Source organism: Sycon ciliatum, chromosome 2, assembly GCF_964019385.1.
Source record: "Sycon ciliatum chromosome 2, ocSycCili1.1, whole genome shotgun sequence".
Taxonomy (NCBI): domain Eukaryota; kingdom Metazoa; phylum Porifera; class Calcarea; order Leucosolenida; family Sycettidae; genus Sycon; species Sycon ciliatum.
The window spans coordinates 30,632,729-30,653,892 of NC_088644.1; the positions used below are offsets into that span (position 1 = coordinate 30,632,729).

At 49.0% G+C, this 21,164-nt stretch overlaps 1 protein-coding gene across 2 annotated transcripts; it reads left to right on the forward strand.

Annotated features, from left to right (window-relative positions):
• Positions 1-8,302: 8,302 nt before the first annotated feature.
• On the forward strand, positions 8,303-20,656 carry LOC135809646 (uncharacterized). 2 transcript variants are annotated; one of them, XM_065323047.1, is made up of 7 exons: positions 8,303-11,892; positions 13,302-13,355; positions 14,629-14,772; positions 16,683-16,754; positions 17,888-18,016; positions 18,300-18,437; positions 19,282-20,656. In XM_065323047.1, exons 1-7 carry the CDS (start codon positions 8,653-8,655, stop codon positions 19,558-19,560), a joined length of 4,056 nt encoding a protein of 1,351 aa, XP_065179119.1. In that variant the 5' UTR covers positions 8,303-8,652; the 3' UTR covers positions 19,561-20,656. The 2 variants fall into 2 exon arrangements, with proteins under 2 accessions (XP_065179119.1, XP_065179120.1); XM_065323048.1 differs by lacking the exon at positions 17,888-18,016.
• Positions 20,657-21,164: the final 508 nt, after the last annotated feature.

Below are 21,164 nucleotides of genomic sequence, written 5' to 3' on the forward strand. Positions count from 1 at the left end.
TTGGCCGTCATCATGATGTGCCATGAGATAATGATATAAATACAAATACAAATACCCACACACTTCACGTACAAACTAGCACGCGGGGAGCCCCAAGTCATAAAATATTAACGGGTTTTGAGGGAAAGAGACAAACGGGAAAAGGCTGAAGAAAAAATTTGACTGTCACCACCAGGACTCGAACCAGGGACCCTCGCTTGTAGCCAGCGATGCTCTAACCACTGAGCTATGGTGTAGTCGTCATCCAAGCAGAGAATATTACTAATAATATTATTTAAATAACCGACGAGGAGACAACAGTCGTAAAATAGCAATGAACAATATCAATTGTGCACTCACAACCATATATAAACAATTAAAATGAAACAATTCCAGAACGTTTTCGTGTGACCATCATCAGTGGAACATCGTCACATAGTAAGAATCACTAAAACAACCAGTTATATAGCTACAGTAATATGAAAAGAAGCGTGAGAATGCAGCACAGCTAGCGGTTATGCATAACGCGTGTAGTGTGAACCTTTGCAGTGTATCTGAGAATGGTAGCAGTAGATGAATGTGGCAGCCGAACGTATCAAACAACACGTCCCATTGTCCTTGTTGTCAAAAGCGGCCAGGGCAGGCAGGCCAAAGCGTGGGAGGCCACGAAAACACCCGTTGCCTACTGCTACGCCTGTCAGTATTACAACACAACCAGAAACGGATACAACACCGGACTCAACAGTAGCGCAACACATGAATCTGGTGTCACTCTTGACGACAACAACACGGCATGGGAGACCACCGGACGATCGTTCGTTAACAAACCCGACGGCGGTAACGGAAAGATCACCAGGAGAACGAAATGAAAATGGAGGAAACACGAATCTGAGGAGAAGCCAGAGACTAGCGGAGACACGACTGAGAAAAATGGAGAAGGCGGAACCAGTAGTGGCAGGTACACGTCAAGGAGAAAGAAGCGATGGCATGAGGAGATGGAGATGGAGGATGATGATGATGGGGATGAACAGGATGGTCAGGAGGAAAGCAAGGGTGAGCAGGAACAGGAAGTGGAGGATGAGAGTGATACGGACGAGGAGGAGTTCGACATCGACAAGAGCAAGTCTGCCATCTACAAGCATTTGGTGTCCAGTCCGGATTGTCGTAAGTTGTTTGACGATTCCTGGTTTAGTGTTATTTGTCACGCGCGTTTCTTTAAGCAGTTGCAGGTGTTGGAAGCTGTATATATTCGCACACGTGACCCTGTTCTATGCAAGCAAAAAGAAAATGTTGCAGCACTCACACTTTTTAAATAATACGCACTCACCAATTTTTGTTCACACGCACTCACAGCTGCCACATTCATCTACTGCTACCATTCTCAGATACACTGCAAAGGTTCACACTACACGCGTTATGCATAACCGCTAGCTGTGCTGCATTCTCACGCTTCTTTTCATATTACTGTAGCTATATAACTGGTTGTTTTAGTGATTCTTACTATGTGACGATGTTCCACTGATGACGGTCACACGAAAACGTTCTGGAACTGTTTCATTTTAATTGTTTATACATGGTTATGAGTGCACAATTGATATTGTTCATTGCAATAATATTATTATTACATGTATTACGAAGTAGTGGTCGCGACTTCGGCGATGATTTGTAAGAAAGGGTTTGCTCCCCACACCGGAGCTCCGGAGCTCGCGCTATTCCGAGCTCCGGTGTGGGGAGCAAACCCTTTCTTACAAATCATCGCCGAAGTCGCGACCACTACTTCGTACTGTTGTGCCCAGCGCGGGCTTGCGACTAGTTGGTTTGGAGGTGACAGCGTTGCGAATGACCGAGGGTCCTCGACGTCTGTCTCACCGTCCAGGAGCGACACTGACTCACGCTGCTATCTGGTGTTCACGAGGTGTTTGTCGCGCTGGAAACGGAGCGTCTCTGTAAGTTTGTATCCCTGGTGGTGTTTGTGCCTGGAGAGCACTATATAAGTGGTGCTCTTCAGGCACAATCTTCCTCAGCCTACTAAAGCTCAACTGATGAGGGGTGAATTCCCCGAAACACTGTGTATTGAGCAGGGAGTGGTGCTTTCTTGCAGGTTTGCCGAGTCGAAGGTTCGATGGACTTCTCGTGTGCTCTGGATGGCAGTCATGAGTCAGCCAAGTGTCAAGTAAAGTCGGCGGAATAGCGCGAGCTCCGGTGTGGGGAGCAAACCCTTTCTTACAAATATTATTAGTAATAGTAATAACACTTGCAAGCCAGATATGAAAGAAAGAAAAAATCATCAGTCACACCACCGGGCTCGAACCAGGGACCTTGCTATTCGCGAGCAATGCTCTAACCAACTGAGCTACAGTATGACTCTTTATATCCACAGTGATGGTAAATGTATCCTTCGTTGAGTTTCGGAGAGAAAAGAGCAGTACGTGGCATGTGGCCTCTAATTTCCCAAATACTTTAAAATTCTCCGCGAAGTCCAAATTTGAAATTGCAATAGTAATAACGTAAGGGGCCGTCCGTAAATATCGATGTTTTTTTAGAGACGATATTGGTGCGTCTGGGGGGGGGGGGGGGGAGGGGGTTTGAGCCATGTGCGTCTTTTCGAGCATCAGAAAAATATCGATGTAAATACGGAGCATCAGCAAATCGAATATTCGAGTGAAATTCGAGAATCGTCACGAAAAGCACTCAATCAGTCGAAACTAGGGCTTTGTTCGACTGAAAAATGCCCGCAAACAGAAAATACTTTTCGAATACTTTTCGAATGCTCCGCGCGTGCTCTGGTACACGGCGCACTACAGTAAGATCGGGCGCCGAAGAACACCTCGCCAAAGAACGCCCAGGCTGGAAAACCGGCAAAATTTAAGAACAGTCCAGGCTAGAATTATCAGATTTAAGAACACTAGATCTACATAATCATTGTACGTACATGTAGATCTACATTGTACATGTACGGGAGGTGAGTACATGATTGTCATGTACACGTGTAAACAGTAACAGCCTGCGTTCCCTATCTGAAGCTGAGTCCACGCAGTCATCCGGTGTGTTAGGTATCGATGACTCGATCACCATCAAGGACTCCACCACAACCGTGCGGGCAGCCCTGGAGAGTAAGCATCCTTGCGGCACTCCAGCAGCAGAGCACATCCTGATAGCGGGAGCAGCGCCTCAGTGCCACCCAATCCGATTTGATTCCCTGACTGCCGACCTGGTCAAAACCGTGGCCATGCAGGCGAAAGGCTCGGCAGGTCCCTCTGGTCTCGACTCGTCAGCATGGCGACGTATGTGCTCGGCGTACAAAGGGGCCTCCAACAACCTTTGCTCGGCGATGGCGTCCTTCGGCCGCTTGCTAGCAACACAAACCTTGCCGCCAGACTCTCTTACCCCCTTCACCGCCTGTCGTCTAATTGCCCTGGACAAGAACCCAGGTGTCAGGCCCATTGGGGTGTCTGAGGTCCTCCGTCGCATTCTAGCCAAATCCATTCTCCGAGTAACGTCAGACGATGTAATGGAGGCCTGTGGTTTTCTCCAGAAGTGTTCTGGATTGCCAGCTGGGATAGAAGCAGCGGTCCACACCATGAAGCGCTTGTATGAGGACGCCACAACTGAAGGAGTCCTACTAGTTGACGCAAAGAATGCCTTCAATTGCCTGAACCGCCAAGCAGCTCTTCACAATGTTCGCCACTTGTGTCCTTCCCTGGCTACCACACTGCTGAACTGCTACCAAGATGATGCCCGCCTCTTCGTTTCTGGCGGTGGTGAGCTTTCCTCCGCAGAGGGTACCACACAAGGTGACCCTCTGTCGATGGTTTTCTATGCCCTCGCTACATTACCATTCGTACGGCACCTCCGCACTACCCACGCCAACATCCGTCAATTGTGGTATGCCGATGATTCAAGTGGTGCAGGCAAACTACGGGCCCTTCGACGCTGGTGGGATGATGTGGACGAGACCGGGAAACCTTACGGTTACCATGTCAACGCCTCGAAGACTCTCCTCCTCGTCAAGCCTGACCTGCTCAACCTGGCCCACAGTGTCTTTGCAGGAACTGGCATTGAAGTGGTCACGGATGGAGCACGCTACCTGGGTGCCGCTATAGGGACACCGGATTTCATCGCTGGCTATACAGCTGGGAAAGTACAAGACTGGCAGCAGGAGCTTATGCGACTGTCCGAGATTGCCACTACCGAACCTCATGCGGCGTATGCCGCCCTCACACACGGATTGCGTGGTCGATGGACATATCTCCTTCGTACACTGGAGTTCTCAGCTGAACAGCTGCAGCGCCTGGATGACACGGTCACGGAGCACTTCCTTCCGGCTCTGACAGGGAAACGCACATTCACGGCGGATGACCTCTCTCTTCTACGGCTACCTTGCCGGCTCGGTGGAATCGGTTTGCCATACTTCAAAGAAATTGCTACCTCCCAACTGCAGGCTTCCCAAGTCATCACGAGCAGCCAGGTTGACGAGATCATCCACCAGCACGATCGAGAGTGGCAGCATCATGCCTGCGACTTTGTGGATCAGCTAGCCCGCCGTGAGAGAGCATCTGCTGCCAAGTCCTCCAAGAAAGCTAGTGCTGCCTCTTTCGCTGCTCTCCGAGAAGCTGCGGACCGCCCCTTGGCCCGTCGTATGGATGAGCTGTCCCGCAAAGGCCCCTCTTCCTGGCTCACTGCTCTTCCTCTCAAGGAACATGGGTTCCACCTCTCGAAGCAGGAGTTCAGGAACGGCCTTGCATTGCGGTATGACTGGCCTCTCCTCGATGTCCCCACGATGTGTGCCTGCGGAGTTCTGTTCTCCACTGCTCATGCCATGTGTTGCCCCCGGGGTGGCTTCCCTACAATCCGCCATAACGAAGTCCGTGACATGGTAGGGGAGCTACTCACGGAGGTCTGCCACGCAGTGGCAATCGAGCCTCAGCTAGCCCCGCTCTCTGGAGAGGTGTTTATGGCTGCATCAACAAACACCGCCGAGGATGCCCGCGCTGATGTCCGTGCCCGTGGCTTCTGGACCCGAGCACAGGATGCTTTCTTTGATGTACGCGTCTTCCATCCTGATGCGGCGTCCTACTCGGCCCAACCACTGGATGCCCTACTGCTTCAGCACGAGCGCCAGAAGAAGCTGCAGTACGGAGAGCGAATCCTCAATGTGGATCGTGGCACATTCAGCCCGCTGGTGTTGTCAACTTCTGGTGTTGCCGCCCCTGAATGTGAAAGGTTCCTTAAGCGCCTCTGTGGCTTGCTTGCCAGGGCTGATTCCAGCATGCCCTATGCACACCATGTTGCATATGTGCGCTGCAGGCTGTCTTTCGCGCTGCTCCGGTCCGCTGTCATGTGTGTCCGTGGGTCTCGGTCGGCATACCATCGTCCAGCTAACGAGCTCAGGGAGCTGGCAGTGGTTGAAAGCCGGATCTAAAACCATTTGTGTTTTAGTGTGACTCTCGCCATTCCGGAGACATATTTTCCACACCTGTGTAGTATTTTTAATATTATCTTCCTATCATACCCTGGTTTCTCATCATTGTGTTGCTTTTGCCCGTACAAGAGGCTTTATCACAGTAAAAAAAAAACAGTAACAGACTACTGCTACATGTACAGTCATTCCCATTTACGACACCCACTACTGCACTAGTTCAGAAGTACTATATTGCACTACATGTACACACGTCATGACGTCACTCGACTCGCCGCGCGCGGCTGATCTATGTGCGACCAGGGAGCCCTACACATATGTGTAGGGCTCCCTGGTACCAAGAGTACATAACCCCCCAGAGTGTGCAACGCCTGATCCACATCATCCAGCTCTGTGTAGGGTCTTGGTCGAGCGGAATCGGATCTTTGCGTCATAATACCGTACACATCTGAGGGGAACCCGGGGAGTCGCGGGTACTCTTGGATCAAAGACAACGGTGCCCTGCCTCGAGACCGGCCTTGCGCTGGTGTGAAGTGTACGCATGACATCAGAAGATCCGATTCCGCTCGACCAAGACCCTACACAGAGCTGGATCGGCGTTGCACACTCTGGGGGGTTATGTACTCTTGCTGGTACCTATCACTTGCAGGGAGTCGTAAAATACCGGTATTTTACGACTCCCTGGCCCAAAGTACATGTAGGCCAAAATGGACAAAATGCATTTTGACCCCCAAAATGCAAAAATATGCAAACACATAATCCGGAAAGCTTTTTAAAGGCCTAGTGCACGCACAACACCTCCACTGCCTAGCTAGTCTGTCTACAAGTACAGTGCTGGCAACTGAAATCCGACCCCCCGGGCGGCGCGGCGCACCCGGGTCGGATTTCAGTTGCCAGCACTGTACACACTACATGTACATGAGGGTATGCACGTACAGTAACTAACAAAACTGCATGATCAAAATAGAGGCACTTGTAGTTGTTTAGGTTTGCAGATGAAATTCAAGTTAGTTTTTTTGACAGTTCAAGTTAACGTGTCGGTGACAACATCAACAACATACGAGTTATTTCCAAGCGGTACTGATGAAGGTAGCCAACGTGTAGCAAAATTGAAGCAGTTGCTTAGGTTCAGTTGTACATGCAGATGAAACTCAAGTTTCTTGACCAGTACTACTTGTACTAGTTTGCGTGGCAGCATCAACAGCAGGCAGGTTAACGAGTGGAGGTAACCAACGTGTAGCCGGGGTGTTCCGACGTGGTGAAGGCCTACCCATGGCCACGTCGGGACATCACCAACCCCGTCTACAGAGAGCACCTTCTCGCGACAGTGTCATGGTGATGACAAAAAACCTGTTGACAGTTGACGAGCTGAGAGAAGGACGCCATGGGCAGAAGTTGGAAGAAAAAAGAAAAAGAAGTCTTTATATACATGTAAGTTAAAGAAAAGAGCGAAGAAAGCAAGACGACATCAGGAGTAGTCTCCTAACCCCCTAGCATAATGAGGGTCAGAACCGGGTGCGATATATGGTTCAAATGGTCCGCAGGGACCGGGGGCTCTGCCAACCGCGGAAGGTTGTAGTAAGGTCACTGTTTCCGAACACAGTGTCCTCCACCTTGTTTCATGCTGTCAATCTAACAATTGCATGTACATGACTTGTATACAATCATGTACATGTACATGTATGACCTTTTGACAATGACCATGGTTTGCAACATTTTTCATAAACTGTACCGCTAGCGCTGCATGCATTCCATACCCACCTGACAGTATAAACCGGAAGCAGGGAGTCGTCAAATACATGTAGCAGGGAGTCGTCAAAATACCGGTACTTGACGACTCCTTGACCGGTCGACCGCGGAAGGTTGAAAAATAATAATTATTACATGTATTTCTGATGCAGAGTGTTGACCAGTGACAGTGTTGTCGTCAACCCACGTTGTTCCCATTTTACTTTTGTACAGTTAGACCTCGCTTATCCGGTCCTCATTTATCCGGATCCCTCGCCATCCGGAAGAAAATCGTTGGTTACCGATTTACAGCATATGCCATGCACACACAGTATGTGTGTTCGATTATCCGGTTCCCTCGCCTATCCGGATTTTTTCCTGGAAAACGGATGTGTGCTATTATGCGAGGTCTGACTGTACAATGTACGGATACCGTAGTAACAATTATTGTAATAGACACTTTCCAGGATACATACTGTACATGTACTTGCCTGTTATGAAAGACAACTAATTACTTCTCACTGAAGTCCAAAGACAAGTCAAATATTTAATTTAACACAGTGTTGACGAAATGACTGTACTGCCTGCCGCCGGCTCTGAGTCTGAGTCTACACAACACGGCTTTATAAAGGGGGCGTTCGACGTTCGTCAACTTTTCGAACACATTTTTTAATTAGATTAGTTGAAGTGTCCCAATAGAACGGTTTCTATCATTAATTTTTAGAGTTTTTCAGTGGAATTGTCATGGGGATAATGACGTTGGATCAGATCGAGGCCACCTCTTCAGAAAAACAAAACTCCTCGAAAAGTAAGAGAGTGACAATTCGAACGCTCCCTACAAGTATGCAACCCTCAACTACTGTACCAGTAGTACTGGGGCAGTAGTACTAGTACTACTACAATGTAGTACTACATTTATACCTACAATCCCTTGTAACTACCGAGCAGGTGTGCGGGCTCCAAACATTAATGACTGTGTTACTTCCGCCAAGCTTCCGCGACTTTCCAACAGCAAGTAACAGTTTGCCCCCTGTTTGGATGTAGACTTCGAGGACGGGTGCGGAGGTAATCTTTCACAGGGACCGCCAAACAACGCCGACAATTATGTACGTGCGCAATGCTCTTGCACAGCGCAGCAAACAACTGGTTTGAGCAGGGAATCCCGCATTCCCGGATCGTCGCGCCGACGTCTCTAAAGTCTAATCACAAGTCCCCCACAGGCCACAGCGGACCAGCCCACTCATCGACGAGTTGGGTAGGTCACAGTCGCACGATCTGTCGAAGCTGAAGGACTTCGTGGTAGATCTACCCATCGAAATTTGGGATCATAGATCTACTGGTTTAGGGTAGATGTATGTACCTGTTAGCACAGAAGAAAATGAGAGGATAGTATTATACACACTGTGACTGTGTGACCGAGTTGCGCCGACCAACGCGACGCCGAAGCGGTGCCTGCCGGAGCAGCTTTTAGATTTAGCAGTTATTTTAGAAGCAAACGCGGACTTTCACCAGTTCAGACCAGCGAGATGTCCGCGTTTCAATGCTCGCAACATGGCGACCGGGACCTGCTGTGTTTCACCTCGCCAAGGTCCATTCTCTTCTGCGCTGTGGACGCATCGTTCGATAGCGCTGAGCGCTGCTGGTCACCGAAGATGTACGACGCTCTGCTGGCATTATTCGGTGCTGACTGGAGAACCTTCTGTCAAGAGACGATGTTCCAAGTGAATAGCAAGTCAGGATGCAAGCTGCCAACATGTCGTGATGGAGTATTTGACATGAATTCACTGACTTCGCTTCTAGTCGGACTTCATAGATCCTCTGCAACTCTGACGAGAGGATCAAGAGCGAATCAACTCCAGGCATGGGATCATGGAAACCCGAAATCCGCCGCGCACTTCAACATTGGGCAGATATCAGGAGCATTCAGACTGCCGGGCTGTTCGGTTTACAAGAAGCGATACGACAACGGCCTCTCTGATGATGAGGTGTCTGAGTGGATCCAGCATCTATCGTACACTATCTTTGCCTTCCGTCAACAGTACGCCCACAAGAGTACAGATGTAACTGCAGAAACAGCTCTGGATGCTCTCATGGCAATGGCAGAGCTGTGGCCCGACTCTTCAGCACCAGACGGCACACAAGCAAGCGTCGACAGTTACAGAGATCACGGCAACATACCAGCACCAATTAGCAGTGCTACACCCAGTCCCGGATATGCATTCGACACCGCTCTCAAGCTGGTTAAACAGCTGTGCATGGAGGGTACAACGGGTGTCGACCAGAGCTTCGTTTGTTCTCCGAGCCTAGTTCTGAAGATGATTTCCTCCCAAGCACTGCACCTCGTTGAGCAACTACCTGGAAACATAGTGCAGGAAATCGCTCTGGGAGGAGGCCATGGTCCAAAGCTGGATGCCCTCAAAGCTATGAGGAAGATCGCTTTCCACTGTGCAAAGGCCAATCCTGACACGGTCCGCAACGGAATTCGCCAAGCTCTCCACCTGGTGGAGCTGTATGGGAGGCAGGCTGAGGAAAGATCCTTTCTCAAATCATTGCTGGACTCTGTAGCGCCAGTAGCGCGAGCTCTAAAGGGCAGACACCCGTCGACGGTGGCCAAATGCAAGCTTACACGGCCGTCGACTAGCGGAGATCAAGACATGAATCAAACAAAACGGCACTTCATTCAACAACCAAGAGCGAGACCACAGTTCATTGGTCGGCAGAAGGAGATGGAGAGCATTCTGCACGATATCCAACCACACCACGTTACAGTCGTCGCCGGTGGATTTGGCTGCGGAAAGACGGCTCTCGCAATCGAAGTCGCCAGGGTACTGCGCGATAAATTCCCGATTCAGTTTTGGATACTGGGATCATCACGGGCTCTGCTTGAGTTATCCATGAGAAGGGTTCAGGCCATGTTGCACCTAGTTCAACATCGATATGAAGTGGAGGACCATGACAAGGGCAGCCAGGAAACCGGTGATGCATCCCCGTGCGTACTGTTCGTCATCGATGGTCTAAATCGACCGTCTCAGTTCAATACCACTAGCTTGGCGTGCGGCACGTTGAGGAACTGCGCCATACTGTGCACGAGCCACTGCGCTGATGTTTGCACTTGGTCTCAGATTGTTGGACCAACAGTCAGCTTGCAGAAGCTTCCTCCCCTAGAGCTGTGCACCAGCCTGAGGCAGCTCATGTCCCGCTATTCAATGCTGCAGAGGAACCCCAGGGCCTTAGCTGACCTGGTAATTGATGCTGACAAGTACAGGTTCACCATGCAGAGGAATATGGTGGATCCATTGACCATCGCCGCCATTGCAACAACGCTGAGCAGCTCTCCAGAACTGGTCACCGCGACGAGGTCCATGTTTAACTGGGCTGCACCCCCAGCGGTGGCCGTTGGACACCCTGCACAGGGCACGGGTGTCGGATACACACTCGCCTTCCACAACGCTGGACCACGGGCACTGCTGGAGAAGGCTATACCGCAGCTGCCAGGCGACTCCCGGGCTCTGCTCTACTCGATCGCGTCGCTGTGCTCCAAGACCGCTAGCATATCCTGGTCAATGTTCACTGGCACGAGGCTCTCCGACTATGACTACGGAAATACCCCGCCAATAGAACGGTTCCTTGTCGATTCCTCACCCGAAATGGCCAGCCGGCGGCAGAATGCCCTTGATAGACTGTGTGAGTATGGTCTATTATCTTTCAACCTGCAGAGCCAGCGCATTGAAGTTCCTCCACTGGTTCAAAAGGAGGTAATGCACAGCTCCGGACATGCTGTACTCGACGGCTTGATTTCCGCTAGTCAAATCCAACACGGTATTTGCGTTATCCTACACGATGGCTTCAAGCAACTGGTGTGCCATGCACCAAACTTCTCCGATGGCTTGCTGAATTGGCAACCGATGCACAATCTGCTTGCAGCCACGGAGGGCTTTCTCTGTGGAGATTTGTTCAGCTGCCTGGACAATGAAAAGCTGTCGCTGCAGCTGTGGACGTCCAGACTGTGCTTCTGCATTGCACTTTGGGATACATCCCTACTCTGGTATGAAGCAGCTCTGGAAACAGCTCAATGCATAGGAAGCCACAATGATGCTCATGCTGATCGCAAGGAGGCCTCGTCCAGTGTACCATGCGACACAATTATCATGCTAGAGTATGCAATGGTGCTGTGGCGTGCTGGTAAAGTCAACCACAGCATCCATTTCCTGGAGAGAGTGCAGCATAACCTTGGCAAGACTTCTCAAGCGTATGTCACTGACCCGTGCAGCAAAGGAGAACTGGCGGTCCGCCAACTGCACCTAGCCACGCATGAGGAACTCTTGTACGCTCGCCTGAACTCTCCAGACGAGAGCTGGAGCTTGCAAATCATGCAGCACAACATCGACAGACCAAATAATCAGACCAGTTCCTCATTGAGTCCACCTGAAGAGTATCCGCAACTGATGATTGGACCCCTCGCAAACAAGGCCTTTGAGCACACGTTGACCTCGGTGCTCGAAGACAGCCTAGTGCTGGCCCAGGGTGGCCTTGTGGAAACCGGTCTGGAAGCGCTGGTGATGGACGCTATTGTGGCACTGGAGAGTGATTGTCGCGGAACCGAGGGCATCCATGCCCTTTGTTCTAGCTGTCTGGCAATGATGCTGTCTCCACTCTGCAACACCGACATTGCCTTTGACTTCTATGCCGTACTGGCTGTTGACCTCATGACGGCTGTACTATCGGAGCTCCTGACTGGATACAACAGTCAGCTGGCATTACCATCGGTAAGGTCTCAGATACCATACGTCTAAATTCTAAAGTAAGGGACCAAAGGTTTACCTGTTATTCGTACCGAAGTAGTTGTTGTCCAAAACACCATCCAAGTCGAAATTCTTAAGTGGTAGGGAGTAAAGTAAGGTAGATATTAAAATTAAATTTCACGGTTCGCGTGAGACTCGGCTGGAAGCCGAGTTTTCCGCATCCGCCATGGGAACGCCACCACCGTCTAGGATCAAGGCGCAGATGCAGCGCCTAAACGGTGGGAGGTGAGTAAATCAGACCCACCACCAAGTGGTCAAAGACCGAAATCCCATTAGCTGCATCCATGTTACCCTCATGCCAGGCCACAAGTTCCCAATTAACTGTGGGTCGCAGCACGGCTGGAAAAATTCCTTCCGCTTCCAAGCAGGACTTGAGCCTGGTACCTTCTGTTTCTCAATCATGGTCTTAGACCATCCCACTATGCCTGCCTGCTACAAAGTAAAGTAATGCAAGATTGGGATGCAAATAATCTGACCTCGCTTATTGGGTCTTCATCTCTTTCATCCATCGCTAATACATGAAAGCCCTTGGAGAACATCTACACGAAACATTTTGAACTCAATAATTATTGTGTATTTTGGTTCTCCGGTTTCTTACTTACTTGGCTGCGTACATCTACGGTCGCATGTCGGCAACAAAGTGTACCGTCAAGAGTACATAACCCCAAGAGTGTGCAACTGCCTGCACAACCTCTATGCAGTGCTGCGACGGCAGAACTTCACATCACGTGACATGGTTCAAAAGGTTACACTGGAAAACAGTGCAAAGTGATCACAAGAGAGTTGTACGCAAAGCCGGGCTTCGTACAACTATCATGCACAGAGTGCAAATGATGCGTACGGGTTCATCACGTCACGTGATGTGAAGTTCTGCCGTCGCGGACCCCATAGCTGGAGTTGCACACTCTTGGGGTTTATGTACTCTTGGTACCGTATGATACAATGTCGTGTATGTCGGCTCGCCTGTAGAGAATTCAGTAACATATGCCGCTGTCTGATGATCACTGCTGACTCTTGAAAGCGTGAAACTTGAAGTTACAGCTACACAGCGGCATGTCACATCCATTGTATGTGTATGCTGCTCTGCACATGTGTGCATCGAGCACTGGCTCTGCTTCAAGTTGCCTCGACCGGCCTTGTTTGTATACATGCATGCATGTGTACATGTGTGTGTGTGTGTGTGTGTGTGTGTGTGTGTACGTGTGTGTGTGTGTGTGTGTGTGTGTGTGTGTGTGTGTGTGTGTGTGCACGTGTATGTATGCATGTGATAGTGTATGCACATGTGTTATTATTTGCGAGCCTGTGCATTGTGTGTTTTGTGTGTGTTTGAATGAATGTCTGTGCACTCATGCTTGTGTAATCGTTGGTGGCAGATGGACCTTCCAAAAGACCACGCGGAAATTGTCAACGAGGCATTCTGCATCGAGGTATGAGTTAACCTTTTCAACGTGTCTCGGGTTATGTATTTGGAGCAATTGAGGCACATTTTAGCCTCCAATTTTAGCCTCCAATTTGTGCAGCTTCTAACGAACCAGGCATTACGCAACTGCGCTACATTCATCCTGCTACGAAGTGGCCATCGTCTACGTTCAGCAGTTCCCATCGGGGAGTGAGTACAGGGCACTCAATCTTGTGCTAGTCATATACATGTACATGTACAGCCATTATGATGCGAAACCACCTGGTTTGAGAGACCACCTGGTTTTAGAGACCACCTGGTTTGAGAGACCACCTGGTTTGAGAGACCATCTGGTTTGAGAGACCACCTGGTTTTAGAGACCACCTGGTTTGAGAGACCACCTGGTTTGAGAGACCACCTGGTTAGAGAGACCACCTGGTTTGAGAGACCTGTTTTACGTCTCTATAATGCACACTGTAGAGGCATTGTGGGGTTCTAGCAGGGTTCTAGCAGGGTTCTAGCAGGGTTCTAGCAGGGTTCTAGGAGGGTTCTAGCAGATTTCTAGGAGGGTTCTAGCAGAGTTCTAGCAGGGTTCTAGCAGGGTTCTAGCAGGGTTCTAGCAGGGTTCTAGCAGGTTTCTAGCAGAGTTCTAGCAGGGTTCTAGCATGGTTCTAGCAGGTTTCTAGCAGGTTTCTAGCAGGTTTCTAGCAGGGTTCTAGCAGGGTTCTAGTAGGGTTCTAGCAGGGTTCTAACATGGTTCTAGCAGGTTTCTAGCAGGGTTCTAGCAGGTTTTAGCAGAGTTCTAGCAGGGTTCTAGCAGGGTTCTAGCAGAGTTCTAGCAGGGTTCTAGCAGGTTTCTAGCAGAGTTCTAGCAGGGTTCTAGCAGGGTTCTAGCAGGTTTCTAGCAGAGTTCTAGCATGGTTCTAGCAGGTTTCTAGCAGGGTTCTAGCAGGTTTTTAGCAGAGTTCTAGCAGGGTTCTAGCAGGGTTCTAGCAGGGTTCTAGCAGGGTTCTAGCAGAGTTCTAGCAGGGTTCTAGCAGAGTTCTAGCAGGGTTCTAGCAGGGCTCTAGCAGGATTCTAGCAGGGTTCTAGCCGAACGGGGTACCGGAGGGGGGGGGGGGACCACTGCACCTATCACAACGCATGCTGTGATAGATTGCATACTTGCCTTCCATACTATTCCCCCCCCCCCCCCTGATAAGCATGGGACAATGGCTTACAATTCTTCGCATTGAATGCATACAAGGCACTCAACAGACCTATGCAATGCTGTACAGTGCACTTCTTTTCTGCTGTCCTAGAAACTGATTCCCCTGCTCGGCAGCTTAGTTGGAGAGCACTACAACTTTTCGCAGCGTATCCAAGGACTGCTTTCTTGTGCTCCTGGCGCACTGCCAAGTGAGGAGGAATTTGCTGTGCAATGGGCAATACTCTTGGTGGCCAGGGTAAGCATTGCCCGCTTGGTGTAGGTTAGCATACCGAACATCACTGAGCCATTGGTGCTACATTAGGACCTTTTGGAAAGAAAGAAATCCATCTTTCTCCTGTACCCACATTTGGAATTTTCTGCCAGCACATGTACGTGTAGTGTGCATCAGTGGTGTTGTCTTGACCTCTATTTTTCCTGATGATGGTCATGGACCGAAATGTTGAATGAATAAAAGAATTTTGAGTAAAGTGTAGAAAGCAGTGTGATTTGAGGTGTCACTGTTAGCCCACAACATAATTTGTTCTAATTAAGCTGCAAGAAGCGTCCCAACTCATATTCTACCACCTCACTATGCGTAAAAAAACACTTAGGAAGAGGAAAAACTTCAAGTTCTTCGCAATCAATATGCTTTAATGTTTTCCACAAGTATACCGAGAACGCTGCAATGCAGCGTTCGGCCCTTATTCCCAATAAAACATGGTTGAATAAGCGGTCACGTGCTCATGCGTACACCAGTCACCTGGTCTCCGTGCCTGCAGGCAACAGCTTTCACACTAAGGTTCAATTCGAGTGACAGGAACGCGCCCAAACAGGCTGTTACTTGTACCCTGCAGGCACGGTGACCAGGTGACTGGTGTACGCATGAGCACGTGACCGCTCATTTATCCATGTTTGATTGGGCATAAGGTCCGAACACTGCATCAGCCTTCTCGGATCAAAACCAGTTGACTCAGAATCCAAAAGACTACATGACTATACAACATATGGGCCAATCGCGGTCATCTGTGCTTTTATAAGAACGAAATGGCACTTTTGCATACACGTCCCCTTCTAGTAGGGCGCAGTTACCTAGTTTCGCTGGAAGTGGAGAGTTCGATTGGGAATAAAGGAGGAAGGGAGTGTCTTGGCTTCCTCGGACCAAGACCATTCGACTCAGCACCCTGAAGACTACAACTGGTGAAACTTTGATTTTCAACCACAACCACCTATACAATGAAAACTAGGGGTGAAAGGGGGGGGGGGTGATCCGGGTACACGGGCACCCGTCTGTTTAGTGCTGGTCCGTTAGCAAACGAGTACCCGTTAGTCGTGTACAACGGTACGGTACGGTATCATTAGCTGGCTTGTACAGTCCTACAGTGCGATGGACAGTTTGATTGTATTGTTGCTGGTTCGATCCTGCTATTTATGACAATTAGGCTGTGTTTACATGAGAAATTTCAACCCGGGTCGAGTTCAGCCCGGGTTGAAAGTCTGTACGATAGAAAAAAGAGGTGAGTGTGTACATGAAGACAGTTGACCCGGGTCAAATACTGATATGCCGCCAAAATTCCACTTCTAGAGTCCTGTATGGTCACGTGAATCCTTTCGCGCGAAATTTGCATGTGCAGTGCCGTTCAAACCTGGCGCGAGATACGCACAGAAGTACGTAGTACAATATCTTTGACCTGGGTTGATTTCAACCCTCCCCCCAAGGGGAGGGTTGAAATCAACCCGGGGCAAAATTTCAACCTGGGTCAAGCGCAATGCGTCATGTAAACGCGCCATTCATTTTGTGTGCATGGCGGGTTGAAATCTGACCCGGGTTGAAACGCCTCATGTAAACACAGCCTAAGTTAATATTTGGACTGTGTTTCATGTAGCGCAGTAAGTGCGTATGCTGCGCTTGTCGCGATGTGGTGCACTTGCTGCGAATTGCATGACTGTGCATGTCCTTCTGGCATGAAATGCCGACAGCTATTGCATAGTACTAGTAACTGTTTACTATCGACTGCTAAAGGATACCCGATAACCCACCCGTTAAGCCAGGTACCCGTTTGTAACCTTTTAAAAGCTAGTTAAAGGGTAACCGTTTCACCCCTATTAACAACAGCTGTGGAGTTCTTGGTATGAAGCCAAGTTGTGTACACCCCCATCGTTCTGCAGACGTCAAGTATCTTCTACAGCTACATCAGCTTGATCAAGAAATCCTACCGTTGGTCATTTGCTATGGCACCGGTTAGTATACCGCATTACAATGTTGTCTGTCTGCCCGCTAACATACTACAGTACAGTGTTGGCAGCTGAAATCCGACCCCTGAGCGGTGCGCTCACATCGCAAAGACCCAAAACGGGAAGGTGAAACTACGAAACAGAGACCGCTAGAATGTGAGCGCACCGCTCAGGGGGTCGGATTTCAGTTGCCAGCACTGTGTGATCGAACAGAAACCGAATGAAGTGCCGGCCGAATTGATTTCATTGAGCCAGCCCAGCCCGGAATAGTATCACAAGTATATGTACTGTAGCATAACATAAGGGTTCCTAGACACTCCATACAGTTGTATGTGTAAGTGGTTGCAATGGAGATGGCGAGTCCCTTAAAAAACTGTAGAATAACAGTAATCAAAATTGAAAGCTATGAATACTCATTACCCCGACACACAAGGCGAGGTAGGTAGATTGTTGCATTATTGAACAGCCGGATGGCACCATTCACTATTTCATAGATATCCCCTTTCTTCCCAGTTCTGAGGGACGCCTTGCTCACCTTCATTTTACATAATTCATTTATAGGCAACTTGCCTACAGTAAGATCGGGCGCCGAAGAACGCAGGGGCTCGAGCGCAGCCTAGGAAAGTTCTTAAATTTTTGATTCTAGCCAGACCGTTCTTATTCACACGCGTGCGGCGAGTCGAGTGACGTCATGACGTTTGTCATGTACATCTACATATACATGTACATGTACATGATTGTAGTGCAATGTAGTAGATCTACTTCAAGTTCTAAACTAGTGGGTGTCGTAAATGGGAATGACTGTACATGTAGCAGTTACTGTTTACACGTGTACATGACATGTACTCACCTCCCATACATGTACAATGTAGATCTACGTGTAAATTCGCAACTTCGTGTAAGTACATGTATGACAACGTACATGTAGTCGTAACTCGACTCGAATTTTAAGTGTTCTTAAATCTGATAATTCTAGCCTGGACTGTTCTTAAATTTTGCCGGTTTTCCAGCCTGGGTGTTCTTCGGCGAGGTGTTCTTTGGCGCCCGATCTTACTGTACACTCAAATAAACACTGCATGTCACATATCATCAAGTGATCCCTTTTCTTCTGTGTGCCATTATGTTTTTATGTACGTCAGGACTTGATTAAGGAGCATGTCGACAAAACAATGGCAGTCGCTTACCTAATCTGTACCAATGCCAGGAACGCGCTGGTCACAATGAAAACAAAAGCATCGCCAACACCGGCCCACAATGCTGCTGTGGAGGTATGTAACATGACTCAGTCTTGACAGGAATGCCCGTGATGGGCAGCGCGCAGGACACAAGAGGTACACAAAGTTTCCGTTTCAAGTCTGAGTTACAACAAAAAAAAGCCCCACTTTCCTTTGTATAGCTCTTGTGCATGGGTTCAGACATCATTTTGGTCAGCACTAATCAAAGTGGTGTGCACTGGGTGTTGGACAAGCTGATGGTGCTGAGACTGCCAGCGGTCCTTTCAGCTTCAAGGCACCAACTCATCCAACCATGCACGTTCTGTCACCTCTGTAGGGCCCATTGATTCTGCTCTGGAACATGTGGATGAATGAGTTTGGTTTCGGCGTTTACGCCGACCCAATAGCAAACTTTGGACCCATGAACCCAGAAAAGAGAAAGTATTATGCCCTTCTTGGGGAAATGACTGCCAAGGTGAGTAGCGTGATAATTGTTTTCCATTCTCGCTGTGCTGCATACTGAATTTCCACGACGAGATGAGCCATGATGGGCACCTATGTGCATGTATGCATAAACATGGCCCCAGGCATTTTTGCGGGCAACTTGCCCCGCATCTAGCAGGTACAGCCAGCCCAAGACAGTGCTCCGTCACACTCACAGTGTGAGCAGGGAGTGTTATATTGCTGGCTGGTCAGTGTGAGCATGATCATACACAGGTCTTGATCTTTATGCAGGTCTGGTATTGCAATGTGTATGACTGGAGTGGAGTTACCCTGCGAAAGTACACTTTTGCAGGAAGACTATGCACAGCTCCCATTCTACTGAACAAAGTTGGCACTTTTGTCGATGAACCTGAGTATGGACTGCCGGGAGCTTATCTTAAACCATGAATATCCCATGCAAACTCACATAGTTTTGCACTCGAGAACTTGCCGTAGTGATGTGAGTCACGCGCCTTCTTCACATGCACTGAGCTATGCCATTATCTTGGTTTGATACTGAAATGATAGCGATGCGCTGTGCCGGTTTTCGCCTACATCATTGAGTGGATTTCCGATCACATAGCCCCCCACGCCCCACGCCGCGAACATGCCACGACGTCAGCACAGTGCTGCTCACTGAAATCCAGTCCTGTCACTCAGTATGTACGCGTGAGGGCGTTGCACAGCCCTCGATCTGGAAACACTGGGCTCCCGAATGGTGCAAGGTGCAAACTTGAGTGCCGCGACGGCTGGATTTCATTGAGCAGGACTGCACTTTGTCTTTGATGCTCTACCAGTGCATTCATGTGACTCTGCTATGTGTGCCGTTCTAACAGGGTCAATATCCAGAGGTGACGCTGCTTGCCCAATGTATCGCCAATGAGTTTGGGGGTCTGCGCGTATGGGTATCGCCGCGGATGGCCGGTCAAGACGAGCATTGCGAGAAGGCAGATGCCGTCGTCGATCGGGGGGTGCTTGTGGACCACGTCTGCCAGACGCTTTTGGAAATTGGCATAGTCGTTGATCGAGACGTGGTGAACCACGTGGTGTTGGAGCAGCACATCACGTCGGAATCAGAGCTATTTGATTATTTCACTCAGCACTCATCAACATGATATTGTTCTGCTGCTTGGGGAGCAGATGCGTGTCATTGTCATGGTTACTAAATTGTCGCCGCCCACTCTGGACCATCTCTGCATGCTGGCTTTTCAGTTTTCACTATGAGGCACAAAAAGTACCTGAAAATCACGGAGCTGTCAAAGTACTTGTGGGCACTGCAGAACCAGGGTAAAGAGTACGACATTGTGTGGTCCATCGGCGACAGAGCCAAGACGTACAGCAACACACTTCGAAGTGAAAAAAAGGTGAAGATCATCCGCGCTGATGCAGCCACGCTCCTAAACAAAAAAATCAGAATTCGTCTCAACATATCGACACAAAAATAAGTTCTACCTCTGGCGCTATACTGGTGTGACTTAGTCACCATGGTCACCTGCCTGCCGTCACTGGGGCCTGCCTGCCGTTGCTACGACTTGACTGTCACCTCTCCTTCTCTTCCTTCGTTTCATCTCTCATGGAAATTGACACCATCCGCACCATGCCTCACTTACTTTAATGTCACACTATACTGCTTGCCTGGATATATTATGTAAGTTTGTAGCCAGATGATGCACAGATTATCAGTTGTCTGAGGATTGCTAGCTTTGCTATGTGCATGAAGCGCAGTATTACAACAATGACCTAGCCAGTTGTCTCTGCTCCCTTCTGCCTTTGTGAATATGCAGGGGATGAATTCATTGCGGTTATGTTTTGCATAGCAGTTTTCGCTATATAATCTTAATTGTGTAGCAATCTTTGATTTTTGATTAGCACAAAAGTCTGTGTACATGTCCCGCTAGCTTCCACCCTACGTGTGGTTACTTGCATCATACATGTGCATGCAGATTGAGAATAGGCATGTACCACCTACACTGCACTGTATGCATGTTACTTGACGGCGCAAGCTTGGCATGGATCGTAGTCTGTATATATCGCAGTTTTCTGCTAGTCGTGGTGATTTCTGAGTAGCAGTACATCGATTTTGCATAGCAAACTGCGATGCGATACCAGATAAGTTCATCCCTGATATAATTGTATGGATTGGATTGGTTTATTTAATGTCGAAGAACAAACCGGCAGTGTTGCCTTATTACATGAGATCGACTACAGGCACACATAATTATTATAATGAAAAAGGAAAATAGAGTAGGGTTTAAGACAGCAGAGTAAAGATTACATACTAACTATTAGATCAGTGAGCAACAATTAATAGTCAGGGAATTTTCAGGTGGGATACAAGAGCGGTCCGGAATTGACCGGATTTCTCCAGTGATCGTATAGATGCAGGCAACTTATTCCAGAGAGCGGGACATTGATATGATGGGCTGTGTGTGGCGGCGGCAGATGTGACCCTCGGGAAAATATGTACATGTACTTCAAAAGTATGGTACTGCAGTAGATAATAGTTTCCATTATGCACATGCATTTCCCAATGCGCCCCTGAGACTCCACTGTAGCCATCCATTTTAGCTGTACATCCTCACCAGGGAGTAGTCGTATAAACCCAGCAGGGAGTCGTATAAACCCATCAGGGAGTCGTATAAACTCACCAGGGAGTCGTGCAAACCCGGGTTTATACGACTCCCTGATCTTCACAACACTCTCCAAGTGCTCTCTGGCC

Excerpts from the sequence above, each read along its gene's own strand:
- LOC135809646 (XM_065323047.1), top strand. The coding sequence starts at position 8,653 with ATGTCCGCGTTTCAATGCTCGCAACATGGCGACCGGGACCTGCTGTGT. Across the intron at positions 11,893-13,301 it reads GTCAGCTGGCATTACCATCG|ATGGACCTTCCAAAAGACCA; the intron begins GTAAGGTCTCAG and ends CGTTGGTGGCAG. Across the intron at positions 18,438-19,281 it reads TTGGGGAAATGACTGCCAAG|GGTCAATATCCAGAGGTGAC; the intron begins GTGAGTAGCGTG and ends CCGTTCTAACAG.